General features: G+C 44.5%; 1 protein-coding gene across 1 annotated transcript in view; it reads left to right on the top strand.

The window, feature by feature from the left end:
• Positions 1-19,933, top strand: part of SLC27A2 (solute carrier family 27 member 2) — a 237,274-nt gene that overhangs the window by 97,540 nt on the left and 119,801 nt on the right. Inside the window, exon 4 of the mRNA XM_030189601.1 lies at positions 6,222-6,346. Coding sequence (XP_030045461.1) covers positions 6,222-6,346 — 125 coding nt within the window. The remainder of the gene's footprint in view (positions 1-6,221; positions 6,347-19,933) is intronic.

The raw sequence follows: 19,933 nt of genomic DNA, 5'->3' as shown, positions 1-19,933 counted from the left end.
TCGATTATTGGAAAAGTAATGGAAGTGATGCTGAAGGAAAGGATAGTGAATTTCCTGGAAACCAATAAGTTGCAAGATCCGAGATAACATGGTTTTACCAAAGGGAAATCGTGCCATACGAATCTCATTGAGTTCTTTGATTGGGTGACCGGAGAACTGAATCAGGGACGAGCTATAGACGCAATCTACTTAGATTTCAGCAAAGCTTTTGACACGGTTCCCCACAGGAGGCTCTTAAATAAACTGGACGGGCTGAAGATAGGACCCGAAGTGGTGAACTGGATTAGGAACTGGTTGACGGACAGACGCCAGAGGATGGTGGTGAATGGAATTCGCTTGGAGCAGGGGAAAGGTGAGTAATGGAGTGCCTCAGGGATCAGTGCTGGGGCCGATTCTGTTCAATATATTTGTGAGTGACATTGCCGAAGGGTTAGAAGGTAAAGTTTGCCTATTTGCCAACAGAGTGGACACCCAGGAGGGAGTGGAAAACATGAAAAAGGATCTCAGGAAGCTAGCAGAATGGTCTAAGATTTGGCAATTAAAATTCAATTCGAAGAAATGCAAAGTGATGCACTTAGGGAGTAGAAATCCCCGGGAGACTTATGTGTTAGGCGGGGTGAGTCTGATAGGTACGGACGGGGAGAGGGATCTTGGGGTGATAGTATCTGAGGATCTGAAGGTGACGAAACAGTGTGACAAGTCAGTGGCCGTAACTAGAAGGTTGCTAGGCTGTATAGAGAGAGGTGTGACCAGCAGAAGAAAAAAGGTTTTAATGCCCCTGTATAAGTCATTGGTGAGGCCCCACGTGGAGTATTGTGTTCAGTTTTGGAGGCCGTATCTTGCTAAGGATGTAAAAAGAATTGAAGCGGTGCAAAGAAAAGCTACGAGAATGGTATGGGATTTGCGTTACAAGACGTATGAGGAGAGACTTGCTGACCTGAACATGTATACCCTGGAGGAAAGGAGAAACAAGGGTGATATGATACAGACATTCAAATATTTGAAAGGTATTAATCCGCAAACGAACCTTTTCCGGAGATGGGAAGGCGGTAGAACGAGAGGACATGAAATGAGATTGAAGGGGGGCAGACTCAAGAAAAATGTTAGGAAGTATTTTTTCACGGAGAGAGTGGTGGATGCTTGGAATGCCCTCCTGCGGGAGGTGGTAGAGATGAAAACAGTAACGGAATTCAAACATGCGTGGGATAAACATAAAGGAATCCTGTTCGGAAGGAAGGGATCCTCAGGAGCTTAGCGGAGATTGGATGGCAGAGGCGGGGCTGGTGGTTGGAAGGGGGGGTTAGTGCTGAGCAGACTTATACGGTCTGTGCCCTGAAAAAGACAGATACAAATCAAGGTAAGGTATACACAAAAAGTAGCACATATGAATTATCTTGTTGGGCAGACTGGATGGACCGTGCAGGTCTTTTTCTGCCGTCATCTACTATGTTACTATGTTACCACCATGAATTAGCAAAACCATAACTGCCTTACTGTGTCCTTCCACATACTGGGCAACTTAACAGATCAGTAAAACTTCTCCTTCAGGATCGAAACAGAGTAATATGAGTTGTGCACAGCCTGGCAACCACCCTTTTTGTTCCTTTTGACTTCCAGCCCTATAAATCTTTATTGACAGCCATTCTGAATGTTGTCACACTTTTACAAAATCATCTTCCTTAGCTTCTCCATTGCAGAAGCAACTCTATAGATGCCACAAACCATGGCTCACTTCAGAGCATGGTAAAAATGTACCTTTAAGGCAACATGTACAGTGTTGCTAAGGGACAGCTAGCCATCTTCCCGCCTGGGGACTGTAACCTTTCAGTGTTTTCAAACTGTAATTTAGCAAGTGTTATAAACAAACGCTGCAGTTCTCAGGAACAACTTGCAGAAAAATTTTCAAAAATAGAGGAGGAAAAGCCCCACAACCCTATCTTGAGCATATTTGTCAGCTTCCAGCCTAAAAAGGGTATTAACCTCATTGGTTGAAAAACCTCCTCAACCCTCTACAAAAATTTTAAATTTTCATTTTAAATTTATGCAAAAACATTAAAGGGCAATTTTAAGTGACTACTTTCCTTTACAGAGACTTAATTTCTAGTTCAGAACAAAAAACTGAAACAATGGCAGTTACTTATTTTGGTCCAACTGACAGAGACCAGCATTTCGCTTGTAGCTGCCTCAGGGAAAACAGGACCAAACATCTGCAAAAGCATAGAAATATTATAAAATTATATTGAAAACACTGAAACCTTCAAACAGGCAAAACCTTATAGAACTTACTAGTGTCAATTACATACAAGGGGAAATGGAAATGGGACTTGATATACTGCCTTTCTGTGGTTATTGCAACAACATTCAAAGTGGGGCAATGGAGGAGCTGCAGCAGGAATTGAACCCAGTTCCCCAGGATCAAAGTTTGCTGCACTAACCACTAGGCTACTCCTCCATTCATTGGTTCTGCAAAGATGGCCGCTGTTCAGACTTCCTTTTTAACTTGGCGGGTGATGTCATTAAAAGCCTCCAAACCATTCATAAAATTTAAATCAAAATGTCACACATGAATTACTACAAAAAAAATTATTTTACAAAAACATTGAAGTACTTGGGAAAATGTAAATAATTAGAAAAAGTGATGCGGTTGAATTTTTGCATTAAGACCTGTTAGTTTTTCAGACTAGAGGGTAAATCCATTCCTGTTCACAGTGCAGCAAAGCAGACGTCCTGTCAGAACCATACTTCAAGGAATATGATCAATCACACATCACATTGAAGAAAGCAAATGTCCTTGTGAAATACAGTGCTCTAGAATGGGCTCTTCTAGTTTTCGACAAATAGTGCAGTTGCATACTCGGTGATGCATGTAGTCTCATACTTCAGTTTAAATTTATAACCTATAACTGGATGCAAAAACATGTAATTCCAACATTGTCACATGTTTTGCATTTACCATATTTCCTGTGTTTGCTAGCATCCAGTGGTATATTTAATTTCAGACTATAATCTGCTGGACATAATATTTCTTTAAGGATGCGATTCCTACTATGTGCTATCCTCAAATCTATCATTTGAAAATCCTCGTGTATTTTCAAAAGATCCCACCCAATGTCTTTTCAAAATTGATACAACTTTACCAATGCCAGCAGTAAATCTGAAGTCACAAGTCGGCATTTGCTCCTGGAACAAAAGACCTCTGTCAAGATATCTGGTTCTCTTAAAGGTATTTTTAATCACTCTCTCAGGATATCCTCTGCAATAACTTTGATTTTAATGTGCAAGAAAGCAAATTGATCATTCATATTCATATTAGGAGATCTTCCCGAACATACCTCAACCTCCATTTCCCTACTTGCAAGGGCGTGAAATACAAGACGCTACACGCGTCAACCTTTTCTCACATGAGCACGCAGCTTTGGAACACACTGCCGCGCAACTTAAGAGCGATCCACGAACAAGCATCCTTCCGCAGATTACTGAAGACCCATCTATTTGAGACAATTTACGGAAAGAACCAAAACACATAGAGTCCACACTCACTGTTCATCAATGCATCATACATCCACTTATGATCTCTCATCCCCCATAATTCCACATTACTCATACATTTACCCACAGAAATATGTACACCATGTGCCTTTGTGTCTTAACACTGCCCTTAAGCTTCCCATTGTCTCCTCCCAATGTCTCAATGTTGATGTCCCATTGTGATATTCCTAATGATAATTCGATTATCTCGCATAACTTGTACAATGTAACCCATAACCAAGTTGTAACAAATGTATTTTTATTATTCATATCTTATTGTAAGCCACACTGAGCCCGCAAAGAGGTGGGAAAATGTGGGATACAAATGCAAACAATAAATAAAATAAATATCAGAACAGTTCCTCTTATAATGGAGGAATTGAGAAAAAGGTAGGCTCCATTTTAACGCTGGTGGATGGCAACTATTAAAATCAAGAAAGGTGTTCCGATCAGTCTCCTTTTTATAATAAGGCTGATTGGTGGAGTCTGGGTGGTTAATAGTATTTATGGCTTCACAGCTGTTGATTTATTTCTAATTTAGACTGTGATCTTCCCCAGCAGCCTGAAGCTTTAACTGGGAATGCAAGTCAAACTTGTCTCTGGGACATCAGGCTGGCTGTGTGTTGTACATTTTGCTGCATTTGTATAATCCGCTCCCCCTAAACAGCATTCCAGTTCTGGTTAGCACGCCTCCAGCTTGGATGTACAGACATCTGGTATATTAGGCTCCATATATATATATCTGCAATTAGTAGGTAATTTATGAGAAGAAAAGTCACTGAAAGTGGTTCCCTAATTTGTTTGTTTCAGAACTTACCATTTTCATTCATTCATTCATTGAACTTGATATACCGCTTGTATTGCTACCACATATCTAAGCAATGTACAGTACAAAATCTAAAAACATATCAATAAAAGGAACATCATATGCCAAACATGAAAGAAACAGCAGTCATTCAACAGCAAGGAAACCCAAAAAAACAAACATAAAAGTTATTTCCAAGCCAGTAGCCATTCAATCAACCACAGAGAAAAAGGTATAAGGAAAATGCCAAAGTAAAATAGTGAGGGGCCCTTTTATTAAGCTGCGTAAGCATCTACGTGTGCCCAACACGCGCCACAATGGAGTTACCGCCCAACTACCACGTGGCTCTTGCGGTAATTTCATTTTTAGCGCACGTCCAAAAATTTTTTTTAAATTTCGGTCATGTGTAGGTCATTACCGACCAGATAATTTACCATTAGGTCAATGGTTGGCGGTAAGGTCTCGGATCTGAAATGAATGAGCAGCAATTTTGATTTTGCCACACATCCATTTTCGGCAAAAAAGGGCCTTTTTTACAAGTGCGCTAAAAAATGGATCATCATGCACCCAAAACTCACGCCTACACTACCGCAAGCCATTTTTCAGCACACCTTAGTAAAAGGACCCATGAATTTTTAAACAGGCTTTTAAACATGCGTTGCAAACCATACGAGGAGAGACTTGCTGACCTGAACATGTATACCTTGGAAGAAAGGAGAAACTGGTGACATGATACAGACATTCTAATATTTGAAAGGTATTAATCCGCAAACAAACCTTTTTCGGAGACGGAAAGGCGATAGAACTAGAGGATATGAATTGAGGTTGAAGGGGGGCAGACTCAGGACTAATGTCAGGAAGTATTTTTTCACGAAGAGGGTGGTGGATATGTGGAATGCCCTCCCACGGGAGGTGGTGGAGATGAAAACGGTAATGGAATTCAAACATGTGTGGGATAAACACAAAGGAATCCTGTTTAGAAGAAATGGTTCCGCGGGATCTTAGCGGGGATTTGGTGGCGACGCCAGTAATTGGGAAACAAAACAGGAGCTGGGCAGACTTCTTCGGTCTATGCCCTGATCGTGGCTAAATAGATAGGGATGGGCTGGAGTGTAAATTTTAAGGGGCTTCGACGATAGCTTCAGAACTTAGTACAAGAACAGTGCTGGGCAGACTTCTACGGTCTGTGCCCTGAGAAAGGCCAAGGACAAATCAAACTCGGGTATACATATAAAGTATCTTGTTGGGCAGACTGGATGGACTGTACAGGTCTTTATCTGCCATCATTTACTATGTTACTATGAATTTAGGGAATGACATCTTTCCTCATAACTGCAAGGGAAGGTCGTTCCACAGCTTGGATGCCAACAAAAAAAAAAGAGCAAATTTCGGACTAGGAAGAACCAGTCTGTTGGCATCCAAGGAGCACAAAGATTGGGTAGGTGTATAGGGAATAACCAGTGAAGACAGATATGTAGGCTTACCAGAATAGTAAATTTTATGAGTGAGGATCAGAATTTTGTACCAAACACAATACAGAAACAGTTGCCAATGAAGATGGGACAATAATGGAGTTAAATGGTTGTATTTTTTTTTTTGCTCTACACAATACTCTTTCTTTTTTGTTTTTGTTTTTTATTGTTATTTGCCATTTCTAAATTTTATTAATCGATCATGAGTAAGTACTTGCTTGAAATTAGGATAAACATGCAATACAATAATTGCAAACCAAAATCAACAAAGCAGATAACTTTCCAGGTCCTCTAAATGAGAGGAAGCAGTCCCTTCAAAAATGTGCAGTGCCTTGCAAATGTTTTCACACTCTTGTACTTGTTTCATGTTATTGCAGTTGAATCTTTCCTAATTTCATTTTTCCTATTACTGTTAGGTGCCACTTGTGTTTTGCGTCCGAAGTTTTCAGCCAGTCAGTTTTGGGATGACTGCAGAAAATACAATGTGACTGTCATACAATACATTGGCGAGGTGCTTCGTTACTTATGCAATGTCCCCAAGGTATTTTTATTCAAGCGCAAACTATTATGGGCTTTTAAAAAATGAAACTCTGCAACCAGCATATAGTAGACATGAAGGCTCATTTTACATGGAATATTGAGATTGGAATTGAGATGTCTAGGTCAGAATGTGCTCAGTTCTGGTGGTATTTGCTGTAAGGCTCTGCTAAATACAGAGCCTTTTGTAAAATACCAATAAGAACATGCAGGTGTGCATATGTATTTGTGGCAGCACAGCAGGAAGATCCGTGTTACAAATCTACATGTGGGAAAAAATGAGTGGCATGGACTTGGCAACTTCCACATGGAAGTGGTAATTTTGCAACTTCTCATGTGTAGCTGGCTCACTTTGCAAACATACATGTAAGTTCCACCAATTATGTGGTTCTCAATACTTTTGTTGGGTAAATGTGGTAGATTTGTCTTTGACATTTTGATTAATTTTAAGCTTATAACACACTGGTATTAGAGCCCTGAGAATGTTAATAGAGCAGTCATTTAAAAAAAAAAAAAAAAGGTTTGCCTAACCTGTTGAACAAGATACCTCACTTCTGCTCATGTTTTTAATGATCATTTAAGCAATAATTCTCTCTCTCAATGTCAGTTTCAAAGTGTCCCACTTAAGAAGCAGTATGATGAAATTGTCAAGGTGCTTATGTAAATTGTAATCTGCAAGATAACAGAAATTGTTACCAAGAGCAGAGGAGTGTTTATTCTAGCAAAAAAAAAAAGGTGCCAGTACTCATACCTGGCCACTGTTTCAGTGCTGGGGTGATCACTGAGGAACCTACCCCACAATAGCCAGGCCCCCCGCAACCAGTCACAGAATCTATGACAAGGAAGAATTGGTGTGTAGAGTGTGAGCTCTTTCATTAAAACTTGGGGACCATGGGCCAATTTTAGCAGACAATGGAAAAGTACCCCCTCAAAAAAAGCCCTAAAGAGCAGAGACATTGAGGGCCCAGTATTCAGAGTAATTTAAGCAGCAGGAGAAGCTCCTGCCCACTTAAATTGTACTCACCAGGCAGTGCTGCTGAACATAGGAGCCAACTTTTCAAAATTATTGGGGGTGCCAAGCCCAATGAAAATAACTCCTCCTTGGACACATACAAGGAATATTCTCAATATTGGGGGTGCTCAAGCACCCACAGCACCCACAGAGTCGGCTCCAATGCTGCTGAATATATGCACTGAGCAGTCATTTTGAATATGGGCAGGAGAGGGGCAGAGTCAGGGAGGAGCCAGCAACAGTCCTAACTTTTGCCTGGTGTAAAGAGTATGTAGGACAGGCCCCAAAGGAACCCTGGGATAGGCCAGAATACCCCCGTTATAGGCAGGCATTCCCCAGGAAAAAACTAGAAATAAAGAACTACAACTCCCAGCAGGCCCCAAGGGCGACCGGGGATAAAAGAAACTATGTGCATTCCCAGGAGTCTCCAGAGGAGGGCCGCAGGGGAAGGAATAAGGCTGATTCTCCAACCTGGTGGAAGAGGTGGTGGAACAGGTGGGTGGAGAAAGAAGAGCCACCAAAGAGCTTTAATGAAAGAAAGGGTGAGCAGCTGGGAGAAGGGCGGGGCGAGGAGAATATGGATTGGGCTCCTGAGGAGAGAGAAGGAGAGAGTGAGCCTTGCCCTATGGAGTGGACTGAACCGGAGAACACCCTGGAAGAGCCGATGGACTTTTCAGCTCTGGCTCAGCGAAAGCCAAGGAAGTAGCGGGGCCAAGACGGGTCAAGCGGGAGGAGGTCAGGTAGGAGTATGACTGACCAAGAGGGTGGGACCCTAGGCTTTGAGCCCGCGCAAAGCCATTACTGTGTTTTTGAAAGCCTGGCTAAACTGAGCTGTGTTTTGAAGCCTGGCTAAGAACTGAACTGTGTTTTTGAAAGCCTGGCTAAATTGAGCTGTGTTTTTGAAAGCTTGGCTAGAACTGAATTGTGTTTTGAAAGCCTGGCTAAATTGAGCTGTGTTTTGGAAAGCTTGGCTAGAACTGAACTGTGTTTTTGAAAGCCTGGCTAAATTGAGCTGTGTTTTGGAAAGCTTGGCTAGAACTGAACTGTGTTTTGAAAGCCTGACTAAACTGAGCTGTGTTTTGAAGCCTGGCTAAGAACTGAACTGTGTTTTTGAAAGCCTGGCTAAACTGAGCTGTGTTTTTTGCAAGCTTGGCTAGAACTGAACTGTGTTTTGAAAGCCTCGCTAAACTGAGCAGTGGGGTAAAGCTTGGCTAAAAGTGAACTGTGTTTTGGCAAACCCCGCTACACTGAACAGGGTATTTTTTTTTTATTATTTGCTGCCACTCTTCCCCAGGAGGGAGGGAGAGGAAGCAGCTGTGGAAGCCTGGACTGGGAAACTAACCTGATTGAGAAAGGTGAAGGATAACCGTGCTTTGTTTTGTATTTTGGTGCCTCAACTGAGGGAAGGAGGGAAGCCCTCCTAGGCAATAAAAACCTTCCTTGTTCTGAGGGAGAAAGGAGCAGTACTGGAAGGTGTTCTTCAGGTGTGGAGAGCTGCAATCGCTGAGGGAAGAGGATCCGCTTTACACTGGTTAAAAAAAAAATTTTTTAAAGTTAGATGTGGTGAGGAGATCACGTGATGTGCTGAGGGGAGCAGAAGCAGGAAGCTCTCCTCTTAGGCCTTAACCTTCTCTCCGACGCCCCTGACCGACAGAGCGACAAGGATTGCCAACAGATATTATAACGAAGGCGTGTACAAGTACATGGATCACTTTGTCACCCGTCTGGAATCGACAATGCCAGCAAAAGGTGTAAAGAAAGAAGCGGACAGGCCCCGTGTGACAGAAGTCAAAATGGCGGCGAGCCCTGCGTCGCCGCCGCCGATGTTCTCAACATCGCAACTACAGCAATTGACGGAGGCAGTACGGTCAGCTTTAGATCCGTAGCTCCAACAATTGTCGAGCCAGCTGTCCTCTGTGGAGTCTTTGCTAGAGGACACGACGCAACGAACTGGAGAGCTGGAGCAGCGGGTGTCGGCGATGGAGGATGAGGGGGCCGGAACAGCAACACAGATAAAAGAATTGCAGCTCCTGACACAAAGACAAGCGCAGCAGCTAGACAATTTAGAAAACCGGTCGAGGAGGGCAAATTTGAGAGTAATCGGTATACCGGAGACCATGCCAGATCACCTGCTTCCAAGTGTGCTGGAAAAATGGCTAAAAGACCAATTTGCCCTCTCAGATGGAGTGGAGCCGCTATGCCTTGAGCGGGCACATCGAGTGGGCCAAAAGACAGTGGAGGAGTGGCCTAGTGGTTAGGGTGGTGGACTTTGGTCCTGGGGAACTGAGGAACTGAGTTCGATTCCCACTTCAGGCACAGGCAGCTCCTTGTGACTCTGGGCAAGTCACTTAACCCTCCATTGCCCCATGTAAGCCGCATTGAGCCTGCCATGAGTGGGAAAGCACGGGGTACAAATGTAACAAAAAATAAAAAAAATAACAATCAGAGACCCAGAGCAGTAATGCTCAAGGTACATAACTTTATCCACAAAGTGGAAATCCTGCACGGGGCCAGGCTAAAGCGAGATGCATTGCAGTTTGAAGGCTCACCGGTAAAAATCTTCCAGGACTTTTCACTAGCGTTGCAAGAGCGCAGACGAGCCTTTGGGCTGATTTGTAAAGCAGAGGCAAAGCAGAGATTCATGCTGGTCTATCCCGCCATTTTGAGAATCCATTACCAGGACAAATGGCGCACATTCCAATCATCGCAAGAGGCGCAAAGATGGCTCACTGAAACGCTGAAATTATGAGAGCAGGAGCAATTAGAAGTACTAAATTGGAGCACAGAATTTTGGCCAAAGAGAACTGATGGGGGTTCCAGATAACAAAGACGCTAACAACACAGTCCTTGGAGGGGCAAAATCATTGAGATAAGTGGGGGGGGGGGGGGGGGGGCCGAACATCATTGATCACCACTTATCTCCCTTTTCAACAAGGAGAGGGAGTTTAGGATGGGGGGGGGAGGGGAAGGGTAGGGGGAGGGAGAAGAGAGAAGACAACCGGGAACAGCAGTATAGGTGGAGTCAACCATTAGGGAAGAATCCCCGAGTAAGGATTAGTAAATCACTAATAGTAACATATGGGTATAGAATTAGAATGACAGACTACAAAGCCTTGGGTGAGGCTGGGCGCCTAAGGCAAAGGATAAGGAACGTAGTGTACGGAGTAGAACCTTATAGCGTGCCTACACATTAACACTACACGATTTGCTACTTGGAATGTAGGAGGGATTGCAACCCCAATCAAAAGAACAAAAATTTTAGCAGCTCTTTAAAAGGCATAAGGTGGCTATAGGATGCCTCCAGGAGACTAAGCTCACAATGGAGGAACACCTAAAACTAAAGAGACAGTGGGTGGGCGAAGTGTACGCATCCTCATTGGGAGACCGTAAAGGCGGGGTAGCGTTGCTGATTCGCAAGGGAATGGCAATTAAATCAGAGTTAGTGCATGCAGATTCACAGGGTTGCTACGTCTTGGTACAGCTCTGGCTACAACAAAGAGAGTTTTTGGTACTGGAATTATACGGGCCAAATGTGTACGATAAAAAATTTTACGCAAAATTAATCCAATTATGCCTTCCACACAATACCCCACATCTGCTGGTGCTGGGGGATTTTAACCTGGTTGCAGACCCTCAGTGGGACTGCTCAAAACCCAATGTTGCCCATAGAGGAGGGGGGGGCCAAGGTCACACGCACTGGCTTCTTTTCAACGCGCATTAAACTTGGTAGATGCATGGCGCTGTTTACACCCAGAGGAGCATGACTACACACATCTTTCACACGCCCATGGGACATTCTCTAGAATTGATTACATACTGATAGCACAATTAGCATTTCCATGGGTGACTACATCAGAGATTGGACCGGAGGAGATTTCGGATCACTCCATAGTGTGGATGGATCTAGAATCACCTTCATTTTATCAGCAGGGGAGGGGGTGGCGTTTCCCAGCCTACCTAGCACAGAACAGAGAGTTTCAGGATTATATAAGACAGAAATGGGAGGATTATGTCCACCACAATGAAAAGCATAAGGATCAACCGGAACTGTTTTGGAATGCATGGAATGCAGCCAAGGCAGTTCTGAGAGGAGAGGTCATCGCATGTGTTCATGCTAGAAATAAAAAGCACACCATAGCAATATTGAGATTAGAACAAAGCCTAAAGAAGGCTAAGACTCAGTATATTACGCACCCAACATCGGAAACTAGGGAGCGGGTACGGGCCATTCAAGTGACACTTAACTCCTTATTACATGAACGTATGAGCAGATCTTTAGCATATCAGAAGTTTAGGCTTTATCGATTCGGCAATAGGCCAGGAACAATGATGACGAGACTGATTAATGCCTGGGGCTCGCGCAAACCAGTAGTGACACTTAAGGATGAGACTGGGCAGATACAAAACAAAAGCAAGAAAATAGCAGAGACTTTCACCAAGTTTTTTGCCTCGTTATATAGCTCCACACGAACCCCAGAGGTTACTGACATACAGAAGTTCTTAGATCAGGCGAGGCTTACATGACTAACAGAGGAGGAAAAAGTAGAGCTAGAAAAACCCCTAACAGCAAAAGAAATACAAGCAGTAGTCAAGCTTCTGCCAGGGGGATCTGCACCAGGCCCGGACGGGTATACGGGGGAATTCTATAAAATGTTACCCGGTTCGTTCTATCCCCCGATATGTGAATACTTCGAACAGGTAATCGGGGAAGGACGGTTTCCGCTGCATGCAAACGCGGCCTTGATAGCTTTAATCTTAAAACCAGGACGTCCAGAAAATCAAGCTGATTCTTACAGACCCATTTCCCTCCTAAATGTAGACCTCAAAATCTTAGCTAAGGTACTAGCTAATTGTTTGGCCGTGATCTTACCCAGACCAGTAGATGAGGAACAGGCAGGCTTTGTTAAGGCTAGACAAGCAACAAAGAACGTCCGAAGATTACTACTAGCCATGACAACTAGTCAGCTTACAGAGACCCCAGCTTCATTATATTCATTAGACGCCGAGAAAGCCTTCGACCAAGTGGGGTGGGAATACATGTTTGCAGTCTTGAAATACATGGGATTTGGAGGAAGGTTCTATAGGGCACTAGAGGCCTTATATGCAAACCCAACCACGGAGGTATTAATGAATGGCATTAGAGCCCAACCATTTGCAATAGCGTGGGCAACCAGACAAGGGTGCCCTCTATCGCCAGCTCTATTTATACTGTCCCTAGAACCATTATTGAGAGTAATAAAACAAACAAAGGGAATACCAGGAATACGAGTGGGAGGGGATACAGTCAAAGCCCTAGCCTTCGCTGATGACCTTGTGATTATCACAGCACAGCCACACAGCTCTCTAGACCAAGCAATTAAATTGATACAGGAGTTTGGGCAGCTCTCCGGGTTTACCCTAAGCATGCGTAAATCTCTAGCTTTGGAAATATACCCGGATGAAATCCACGCTGAGGCTAGTGATATTCCTATAGCCTGGGCGGGGGACAAGATTAAGTATCTAGGAACCCAAATACCACAGGACCTAACCAAACTCTACTCCTTGAATGATGCTCCCCTGCTAGAGATAACATGCATCAAACTACGGATGTGGGAGACCTATCCCTTGTCCCTAGCAGGCCGTATCGCACTTTATAATATGATGATAGTGCCGAAGTGGCTATACATATTCCAGACTTTACCACTGTACCTCAGACATGAAGATGAAAAAACACTTCACAAATACTTGCAGCGTTTTCTCTGGAGAGGGTGAAAAGCGCGCATACCACTTTCAATTTTACAGATACCTCGAGAATTTGGAGGAATGGGCCTCTTAAGCATCAGATTTCTCACAGTAGCTAGTGGAATGCGACATATCTGACTGGTATAGAACTATATCTGAGTTCACAGCCACACAGATGGAGATGGCTTTGATGCAGGGAACCCACTTTAGTTGCTTATTGCACATTGGAGGAGGCAGAATCCCAGAAGTTTTGAAAAGATCGCATATCCTTACCACAGCAAGAGCGGTGTGGCAGTAGATTTGCTAACATCACCAATTTTCTGGGAAAGTTACCCCTTTCATAGCAATTTGTGATAACCCCCAATTTCCACCCGGAATAATATATCCAGCCTTTCGCAGATGGCAGAGAAACGGCCTCACATACCTACTTCAGGCCTTGACAGACGAGGGGCAAATAAAGGCGTTCGAAGAATTAAAAACCCAGTTCTCACTCAAGCCTACAGACTACACCCATTATATGCAACTAAGACATTATATACGCAGTCTGCCATGGGAATGCTTAACAGAAGACGTGCAGGAGGAACTATCATCGGCTACAATGCACCATAGACATTTGAGAGATACAGTCACAGGGATTAGAATAGCTGGTGATTAAGTGGGGAGGGGAAGGGGGGTTGGGGCATTTGAAGTTGCGAGATAGTAATAATGGAGGTAAGGTTGAGGTGGTAATTGTAGACCTAGAACAGTTCACATTGTGTTAGGCAGTCGGGAGTGAAGATAAGATATATTTCAGACCTTGAGTGAGTGAACATGTTAGAAACAGGCACGGAATGAGATGTAGAAATGATGTTGAAATGTGTAAGCATCTGATTGATTTTGTGACCTCAATTAATAAACAAATTTCAAAATAAATAAATGTTAGATGTGGCCCCTTCTGGGGCTTACCTGGGCTCCGGGGTGTTCCTGGTGGTCTCGGACATTCTGGGGCTGCTCTGGGGCCCATTGGTCTCTGTGGCTCTTTTTGCTGTGCCCCATCTTTTTTTTTTGGACCCCTTTAAGGACCGATGGTCTTCGGGCCGTTTTTGGCCCATCCGGGGGCTTTTTCCATTGGTGGCCAGTGTTTCCAGCTGGCCTGGGCTTGCTCCGATGTGTTTCGGGACCGGAGCAAGAGCAGAGGCAGAAGAGGCCTGCAGCATTTGAAAAACGGCAGGTGCGAGTGGCGCGCTGCCGCGAAACTGGAGAAGGGCAGGAAGGAAAGTGGCCGTCTTCGGGCCTGGTCTTCACATGCACGCTGGATCCGGTAGATCCAGCGCATCTGTGGATTAGGCCCTGGAGCTCCAGTAGGCTGCAAAGTGAAGGCGGGGCCTCGATTTTTGAGGTTCCCTGGCAGACTTCCGCGGCCTACTACGCCGAAAATGTCAGTGGCGCCAGGGGTCTACCGGGACCCGAAGATGTAAATGGACCCCAGGGTGGACATCCAGGGGATAAGGTAAGAGGTCCTTGGGCCTTACATTTAACTTAATTTAGCTTTATTTTTTAGCTTTCTGTAATGTTATTTTTTGGGCCTTCCCTGTATTCTTTAAAAATTTAATTTTTATGGTCAAGGGGTCCAGAGGGTCCCTTAAAGTGGGCTAGACCCTTAAAAAAATTTTAATATGTATTATTAGTAGTTTTTTGGGAAATTTTGGGTGCGGAGCGCCTTGCGCTGCTCTGGTTGCGTATTTTTGAATTCTGACGACGGCATATGTGAGCGCATATGTTGTTTAACAGGTGTGGAAATTTTGGTTAAGTTTTGTTGAACTTTAATGGTGGTTTTGAGTCAAAATAGTGTGAAATGGTGTCTTTAAGGAGTGTTACAAAATTTAAAACATGGACTGGAATCTGTAAATTGTGATCTGGACGATCGGGGCTGGGAGGCGGGGCTGGTGGTTGGTAGGCTGGGCTAGTGCTGGGCAGACTTATAAGGTCTGTGCCCTGAAAAAGACAAATACAAATCAAGGGGCTGGTGGTTGGGAGGCGGGGCTAGTGCTGGGCAGACTTATAAGGTCTGTGCCCTGAAAAAGACAGTTACAAATCAAGGTAAGGTATACACAAAAAGTAGCACATACGAGTTATCTTGTTGGGTAGACTGGATGGACCGTGCAGGTCTTTTTCTGCCGTCATCTACTAAGTTACTATGTTACATTTTTTATTTTAATATTGTGTAATTTACACTGTGTTTTGCTTTGTAATCCATTTTTCCCATTCATTTCTATGGGAAAGGTGGGTTTCAGAATGGAGCCTGTCACCATGTTCTTATCTGATAAAGTTTAGCAGCATTCCGAGGGAAGCTGCCTGATTGGTGGTTACAGGGCATTTGACAAGATGGGACTTTGTTGCCCTGGGTAACGAGCTTTTTTTTCAGTAGGCAGAGGAGCCCAGAATGGTGATATGGCAGGTTGTGTGCTGTGGTAGATGTGATGCTTGAGGGAGAGTGGCTAAGTTACTCTGAAATTTGGGTGAATAATGACCAATAGTGAGTTCATATTAAAAAGTAAATACCTGTGAAAGCATTTGTTAATGTAGTTCAGAATAAATTTGCTTTAATTGTCATGAAAGGATACTGAGTGAATTATGAGAGTATGAAGACTGATGTGAGATTGTGAATAAAGGAAATAAATTTAGTTCACTTCCAGCCGAGAGCAAGCCTGTACTGGCACCATGGGGAAAGTTAAGCTTGTGAGCAAGAGCTGAGTCCAGGTGTAGGTGTAAAGACTGAGGCCTGGTTCCTTTAGAACAGGGATACAGTTAAAGAATAGGGGACCACCAGGGAATAATTATTTTTTATTTATCTATAGTTAATTGGCCACTGTGAAATCTCTGACCCAGAGTAGGGAATATTTGGTAAAATAGTCCAGGGAGATAGGGTATTTTTCCTATTCAGTTTTATTAAAGACAGGAAACCAGCCATAAGGACATGTTCTGAACCGAGTCCAGAAGATTAATATCGGGCCCCCACGCAAGCAAGCTTTGGAGAAATGGACGCAGATAAATCATTATAACATCATCTGCACACCTAAAAAAAACTATACCTATGATCAGAACTCTGTTAGTATTGAAAGAATAAGTATGTACTTACCTGAACTGGTTAAAGATCTTGGAAGTTAATTACCTGAAAGATATGAGTAACCACAAAGAATCAATTCTTTTGAAAAAGGAGAAAAAGAATAATTAAAATTTGACAACTTAAAAAAGGTTAAATGTTTAGAAAATAGGCACATCTAATTTACATCTGTGATTCTGAGTAAGTGGTGTTAAAGAGTCAGATTGTCTTGAAGAGAGAATTGTTTGGTTCTGTTAGTTTGAAAAAAGAAAACTTGACTTGTTAGAAAGCATTCTATTTCTAGTTCACTGCACTTCAACTATAGCACTTTTCACTGCATTTTATATAGTTATCGAATTGATTGGTGCAATAAAGCTATTTACTGAAACTTTGTGGTTTGCATATTAATTGAAGCCGTAAAGGGTCCAGGGAAAGTTGTTCACCACATTCAACATTTTTTTTTCTGTGTCACCCCTCAGTGGTTGTATAAACAGGGAACCAACTGTGACTTGAAGAATTATTTTCATAGTAATAGCATCTTACCACCACTGGGGGTGCTACAAAATGATTGAATCTGTCATGGGAACTCCATCCTACTTATAAATTGTTTGAAACCTGGTATTAGTCCCTTCTCAAATCCATTAGACTCGGTTACATCATTGAAACCCAGAAGGGCACCTGCTAGAGGCTTTTCTCCATGATTCAGTGAAAATCTTAAACAAGGGTTGCAAGCAATTACTACTACTACTTAACATTTCTAAAGCGCTACTAGGGTTACGCAGCGCAGTACAGTTTAACATAGAAGGACAGTCCCTGCTCAAGGAGCTTACAATCTAAAGGACAAATGTACAGTCAGTCAAATAGGGGTCTTTTAAATGAATCTGGCAATCCTCACATGCTAGAGGATAGAATTGTCTGGGTATTGAGGTTTAAAACGTACAGGAAAATGGTTAGAGGCAAGAAAATTATTGTTCACTAGAACTATTACAGGAGCTTTCTAAGGGGGTATGGCTGAAGGAAGAACTGTTGAGGAATTTCCCTTGTTATGATAAATCAGCCTGTTTTAGGTTGTGTTAGACACTAACATGTGCCTAATGCAACAAAAATGGCCTAATGCAGGATGTACTAAAGTGTTCTGCATTAGTTTTGCCATCTGTGCGAGCTAAGCGTGTGATTTTTTGGAGGGGGCTCATCAGGGCTGGAGAACGGGCATGGATGCACTAATCAGCTAGTGCACTAACATTACCACTGCGCGAACTAGTTACCACATCTGTAACGCGGGAGCCCTCAGAACCTCCTAAATAGGGGGCGTTAAGTGCTTCCATGGTAATTTTTTTTTCTAAATGGCCATGGGCTAATGCTAACACCAGTGCACAGTCATATATTCAAAAAACGGGGAAAAAAAGCCCTTTTTGACAGCTGCACCAGAAAAGGCTTAGTGCAGGGGCAGACTGACCATTCGGGAAACCGGGCACTGCCCAAGGGCCCAAAGGCTCTAGGGGGTCCAGAGGCTCTGCCCGGTTGCCCGCTGCCATTGCACACTACAGCCCTCCGTGGCGGTCCTCCCCCGAAGAAGCCACTAGACCACCAGGGTCCTTCAAGGTAGAACCGGGGTGGGCCTACTTTGGCTCAGGGGTCTGTAGTGTGTGGGAGAGGGGTGGCAACAGTGGGGGGGGGGGGAGCTGTAGTATGTGGGAGGGGGGTGGCAGGCAGTGGTCAGGGGGGCCCAATGACCTTTACTGCCCAGGGGCCCCAAACACTGTCAGTCCGCCCCTGGTTTAGTGCATGGGAAAGTCCCGCGTAAGGACACACTAAGCCTACTTCTTAGTGCAGCTTAGTAAAAGGGCCCCTAAGAAAGTAGAAGCTAGAGGATAACATTTTATTAATTTGGCTATCAACACACAGTGTTGAAATGTCAAATCCAGCACCACTCATTCTGCCACCAGTTTAACAGAAAATGCCATGGGATCAAATGGAATATGAGGTACTTACTAGGAGTGGGCATCTAATATAATAAAACGCACCGTGAACGTTCTGAAGACAACGTTCTGAAGTCACTCAAACACTCCCTGTAGGGTTCGTGGATTCATGGTGTGAAGCCAGCCAGGCTGCCAGCCGTCTCTGCCCCGCCCTCGCGTCAAACGTCATGACGTCGAGGGCAAACGTCATGACGTCGAGGGTGGAAAAAAAAACAAAGCGCAGCGTCAGGGAAGGAGGCGGCGCTCCCGACGTCTCTAGCCTTCCCTTTGGTGTGTTCCGCCTTCTTCTGACGTCAAGAATGACGTCAGAAGAAGGCGGAACACAGCGAAGGGAAGGCTAGACGTCGGGAGCGCCGCCTCCTTCCCTGATGCTGCGCTGCCAGAACCGCCACCGAGGTAAATTTAAAAAGAAAAAAAAAAAAAAAGGGATGTTGGGGGGAGAGAAGAGGGTGGGCAGTAAAGTTGAACAATGGGAGCGGGAGGGCAGGGGAGAAACGACAGCATGGATGCGAAGGGGGGGGCATGGATGCGAAGGGGGGGGGAGAAGAGGGCGGGCCAGGCTGGGACATGGGAGAGAGAGGAGCATGGATGCGAGGGGGGGTCATGGAAGGGAGAGAGGGGAATTGCTGGAAAAGGATGAATGGAGGGGGCAGGGGACAGAGGAGCATGGATGGGCATGGATTGGGATGGCAGGGCTCAGGGAGAGAGGGGAATTGCTAGAAAGGGATGAATGGAGGGGGCAGGGGACAGAGGAGCATGGATGGGCATGGATTGGGAGGGCAGGGCTCAGGGAGAGAGGGGAATTGCTGGAAAGGGATGAATGGAGGGGGCAGGGGACAGAGGAGCACGGATGGGCATGGATTGGGAGGGCAGGGCTCGGAGAGAGGGGAATTGCTGGATAGGGATGAATGGAGGGGACAGATGGGCATGGATGGATATGGATTGCAGGACAGGGCTCAGGGAGAGAGGGGAATTGCTGGATAGGGATGAATGGAGGGGGCAGGTGACAGGAGCATGGATGGGCTTGGATTGGGAGGGCAGGGCTCAGGGAGAGAGGGGAATTGCTGGATAGGGATGAATGGAGGGGGCAGGTGACAGATGAGCATGGATGGGCATGGATTGGGAGGGCAGGGCTCAGGGAGAGAGGGGAATTGCTGGAAAAGGATGAATGGAGGGGGCAGGGGACAGATGGGCATGGATTGGGAGGGCAAGGCTCACACTCTCTCTCTCATATACAATGTCTTTCTGACTCTCACTCTCACACACTCTGTCTCACACTGTATCACATTCACTCTGTATGTGCCACACAGTCACTCACACACTCGCTTGGTCTCATACACTCACTCTCACAGAGAATCTGTGTCTCACACACACTCTCTCTCTCGCACACACACACACACTGTCTCTCACACTGTGTCTCACATACACACTTGCACACACTCTCATTCTCACACACACACTCTCTCACAAACACACTCACACCCAGACTCACTCTCTCACACACACACACTCACACTTTCACTCTGACTCTCACACAGTCACTCTCACATACACTCTCCCAAACATACACACTCCGAGGAAAACCTTGCTAGCGCCCGTTTCATTTGTGTCAGAAATGGGCCTTTTTTACTAGTAACCAAATAAAAAGGTTCATGCTCATTTAAAACACAGTTTTCTCAATTTCTGGACATTTTTCGAGTTCATTTGAGCTATTAGGGGGTCTTTTACTAAGTTGTGGTAGCATTTTTAGCATGTGCTAATGATTAGCGCATGCTAAATGCTAGAGAGGCCCATAGG

Source organism: Microcaecilia unicolor, chromosome 1 (genome assembly GCF_901765095.1).
Source record: "Microcaecilia unicolor chromosome 1, aMicUni1.1, whole genome shotgun sequence".
Lineage (NCBI taxonomy): Eukaryota > Metazoa > Chordata > Amphibia > Gymnophiona > Siphonopidae > Microcaecilia > Microcaecilia unicolor.
The sequence above is the reverse complement of the archived record's forward strand: the minus strand, read 5'-3'. Positions and strand labels throughout refer to the sequence as shown.